The sequence below is a fragment of the Solanum tuberosum genome, unplaced genomic scaffold, assembly GCF_000226075.1.
Source record: "Solanum tuberosum cultivar DM 1-3 516 R44 unplaced genomic scaffold, SolTub_3.0 scf00079, whole genome shotgun sequence".
Lineage (NCBI taxonomy): Eukaryota > Viridiplantae > Streptophyta > Magnoliopsida > Solanales > Solanaceae > Solanum > Solanum tuberosum.
The window spans coordinates 1,120,092-1,124,399 of record NW_006239004.1 but is presented as its reverse complement, the minus strand read 5'-3'; the positions used below and the strand labels follow the sequence as shown (position 1 = coordinate 1,124,399).

The following is a 4,308-nucleotide window of genomic DNA, read 5'->3' as shown; positions in this document are numbered from 1 at the left end:
AGTTATATCAAAAGTAATCACTACTAGGTTAAGATTTATTCATGGAGAGTTTTGTAGATCCTACCGAATTAACATTTGTACCATGAAGGACTTTTGAATGACAATGTGATACTGAGTCATGAAATGTGAAAGGATCTGAGAGACATGGGATCTCTAAAAGGTGTACGGTTAAAATTGACATGAAAAAAGCATATGATTCTCTTGAATGGACATTTTTGGAGAAGATATTGGAGGGACTCAAAATTCCAAGTAGAGTCATTAAGTGGATAATGCAATGTATTACAATAGTCACATACTCCATTCAGATGAATAGACACAGTACAACACTATTCAAAGCAAGGAGAGTGATAAGATAAGGGGATCCAATGTCCCCCTATTTATTTGTATTAGCAATCAACTACTTGACAAGAACTTTTAAGAGTTTTGCAGACAGATCCTAACTTCCATTACCACCTTAGATGTAAAGTCAAAAAATAGTGCAATTGAATTTCGCTGATGTTCTGCAGAGGGGATATAAGATTAGTGAAGAGTATGTATAGTTTTTTACGAAATTTTCTCAGACTTCAGGTCTGGTTGCAAATATAAAGAAAAGTAATGTTTACTTTGATGGAGTTCAGCAAGAGCTCAGACAAAATATACTAGAAGAACTACAATTTGTTAAGCGGGCACTGTCATTCAGATACCTTGGAGTCCCTTAAGTACTAAAAGGGTATCCTTAGTTCAGTGCAAACCATTATTGGAGAATATGCTAGGTAGAATCACAAGATGGACCATCAAATTCTTATCATATGAAGGAAAAACTCAACTCATCAAGAGTGTATTGTATGCTATCCAAATGTTCTTGTCCCAAATACTTTCCTTACCTAAGAACATTATTCAAACTCTGGAGGCTATGTGTAGGAGATTCATATAGACTGGAAATATTGAGACTTCAATGAAGGCTTTAATTGCATGGGATAAGCTTTGTAGTCTCAAGTCAAATGGAGTATTGCACTTTCTTACAATATATACATGGAATAAGGCTGCAATTGGGAAGTCGTTATGGAATTTATACCAGACTAAAGACAAGCTATGAGTTGCTTGGATACACAGCTATTATGGGAAGAATGGTGTGTGAAACATACAAGCAAAGCAGACTTCTTGGGTAGTTCAAAGAATCCTAAAAGTTGTTTAACATCTCCAACAGGTTTGTTTTACTAAAGCATGTATAAAAAACATGGAAAAAAATACTCCATTGGCAAAGAGTATATGCAGATGAGGGGTACAGTGGAGTAGGCAAAATGGAGATCATTGGTCGGGACAAATATGAGAGCTCCTAAATTGTTGTTTATCATGTACCTAGCAGTAAATAGAAGGTTTGAGACTAAAGATAAACTGGCTAAATGGGGTGTGATATAGTCCCCTATACGCCCTCTATGTCAGCTGCTGAATGATGACCTCAACCATCTATTCTTTCAATGTTCATATACTACATAAATGTGGAAGAAAATACTTGGCAAGGAATCAACAGAAGCACAATGCACTAGATAACTGAAGTTCAATGGGCAATTAAGTATATGAAGGGGAAAGGCAGCACAACCCTCGTTTACAAATTGGCAATAGCAAGTTCACTTTATTACTTATGGCTAGAGCGCAATAGTAGGAAATTCACACAGAAGAAGCAGCTATCAAGCACAATTGTTGGGCATATCATTCAGGACACACATGGAAGAGGGAGTAGATATCCTAAATTAGCTACTAGGTTACATGCTTTAAATATGCATGTATCCGTAAAGGGTAGCTAGTGAGTTATGTTTCTTGAGGTTAGCAATGAGGGAGCTTATGTCCATACCTACTGAGTTTTCTGAATTGTAACATTCACTTGGTAAATAAATTTTACTTACCAAAAAAACAAAATTTTATGACATTTTATTTTATTGCTATATAAATTTGGGATGTAGAGTAATGTTTTGAAGATAGGGTTGAGTCGAGTGGTAGTATTCATCTCTTATTTCCTTTTGTTTTGTCTCTTTTAAAACTGTTTAGTTGTCATGAAGTCACGTGAATGTCTAAGCCTCTCTCTCCTTAGACTAAAAAAGACTCTTCTTTTAAGATCAACTCCTCAAACCAATATCTCCCTCTTGATCAATCTATCTCATTCTTCTTGATCACTTTCCCCATGACTCCACCTGATCACATAACTCCTAATTTCCCTTTTGGCCTCAATAATAATAACAACAATGATCTCAACAATTCTCTTGTTACCCCTAATTATCAAGCTTCTTCTTCTCACTCATCCTATAATCACTTTTTCTTCAACTCAACTACCAATCAAACGGCAAGTTTTCATCATCAACATACCCAATACTATATGCAAAATGAGCATCAACTTGAGGTACATACAACAAAAGGGTCTCTTTTTTTCCCCCTCATGTTTGATCATGTATTACTTTATCTCAAAAAAAAAAAACTACTATGGTACTACAATTTTTTCCAAGATCACTTGGATTTTGTTGTTCGGGTTCAGAATAAGTAATTAATGTTGAGTGTGTTTTTCGGATGTTTTTGTTTGTGGATTTATAGGTTGATAATGATGGTGGATCGTCATATGATTTAGGGAAGAAAAACAAGGGAGGAAGTGGCCTCAAATTGAGCTTGTGGAAGAGAGAAGACAAGTTAGTCATGTCTTCAGAGATAAAAGACTTGGATCAAGAAAGAAAGAAAAATATCACCAATAATGATTGCATCAAATTGAAGTTGGGAGATCAAAAGCAACAACCTATACAAACTGATTACAGCTCTAACAATATACCTATTAGGGTTTGTACTGATTGTAACACTACTAAGACCCCTCTTTGGAGAAGTGGTCCTAAAGGACCTAAGGTAATCTTTTTTTGTTTTTTACTCCAATTATACATGTCAAATGTATGTGTATTTTTACCCTCCTTAACTTTTACTCTTTTAGAGAGACTTCTTGGTTCAAATTGCTTGAAGTGTTCTAACAACTTAATTAAGCGCGGTTAGAGAGTACACTTGTATTATTTAGTTGTATATATTTTCAATACAACCTGATTCTTTTTTTGATCCCACAATTGAAGAGTAACTTAAACTGTTAGAGAAGCCACATTTTTATAATTTAATTATACTCTGACATAAATCTCACTGCCTTTATGTAAAAAGAAAAAGAAAACAAACATGTTTCATAAAAACTTAAGCTTCTATCCAGATGAGATAGTCATCGAAAACAGATCTTTTTTTATTTTCCATTTTGTTAAAATTCCTACTAAAGTTAAACATATACAAGGACAATTTTTCTTTGGCAATGTTAAAATTCGTACGTACTGAATCTGAAATGATGTTTACAGTCATTGTGTAACGCATGTGGAATCCGACAAAGGAAGGCAAGACGAGCAATGGCAGCAGCAGCAAATGGGAAAACTGATCATCAAACAGCAATGAAGATAAAGGTACAACAACACAAACCAAATATAACAAAAGTTAGAACTAACAATCATGTTACACCCTTCAAGAAAAGGTGCAAATTGGGTCCTTCTTCCTCTGGTACTAATAATGCACCAAAGAAACTTGGTTTTGAAGACTTGTTGATAAACTTGAGCAACCAGTTGGCTTTCCAACAAATTTTCCCACAAGATGAGAAGGAAGCAGCAATCCTCCTAATGGCACTCTCAAGTGGCCTTGTTCATGGCTAATTAGTTAGACTTCTTTCAAGTGAGAGTTTGTGTTTGAGATTATAATAATTACTAGGAAGATTAATACTTATTAATTATATGAGTGTTAGCAAGAATGAGAGTAAATTGAGTCACGAAATTTATTAATAAGAAATATTAGGATTAATAAATTAAATAGTATGCTTTTGTGTTGTGATGATCGTTTGTAAGATCATAATTTAATAATATGAATTGGCCATCTTCACTCACTTTTTCATATAATCCCTCCATTGTTTTTTACATGTAATCCGTTATTTTTATATGTCATCATCACTATAAATAGTTCAACCATAATACTCACTCCGTCAATTTTTAATTATCATAATTTCCTTTTTTGAGTCAAATTATAAGAAATTTGAGTAACATTTTACATGTATTTTTTCATCATATTGATATGCAAAAAATTGCAATTTATAGTACTTTTCGTATAGTATTTGAATATCTTTTTTTGTTTAAAATATTGAATTAATGTAATCTATTTAACTTTAAAAATTAGTCAAATTAACTTTCGAACAGCGCAACATGACAAATAAAAGTGGACAGAGGAAGTATTTGTCATTTCATAAAATCAATGCATAAATTACAATATTCTTCCTAGTTT

At 33.4% G+C, this 4,308-nt stretch overlaps 1 protein-coding gene across 1 annotated transcript; it reads left to right on the top strand.

Annotated features, from left to right (window-relative positions):
• The first annotated feature begins 1,981 nt into the window (after nt 1–1,981).
• LOC102595859 (GATA transcription factor 21) lies at nt 1,982–3,899 on the top strand. The gene is made up of 3 exons (XM_006346503.2): nt 1,982–2,374; nt 2,563–2,862; nt 3,345–3,899. Exons 1-3 carry the CDS (start codon nt 2,159–2,161, stop codon nt 3,687–3,689), a joined length of 861 nt encoding a protein of 286 aa, XP_006346565.2. The 5' UTR covers nt 1,982–2,158; the 3' UTR covers nt 3,690–3,899.
• The last annotated feature ends 409 nt before the right edge of the window (nt 3,900–4,308 follow it).

What these genes read in the sequence shown, in the direction of transcription:
- LOC102595859 (XM_006346503.2), top strand. Translation starts at nt 2,159, where the DNA reads ATGACTCCACCTGATCACATAACTCCTAATTTCCCTTTTGGCCTCAAT. An exon ending in AAAATGAGCATCAACTTGAG is followed by an intron (nt 2,375 to 2,562) that starts GTACATACAACA and finishes GTGGATTTATAG; the next exon opens with GTTGATAATGATGGTGGATC. An exon ending in GTGGTCCTAAAGGACCTAAG is followed by an intron (nt 2,863 to 3,344) that starts GTAATCTTTTTT and finishes TGATGTTTACAG; the next exon opens with TCATTGTGTAACGCATGTGG.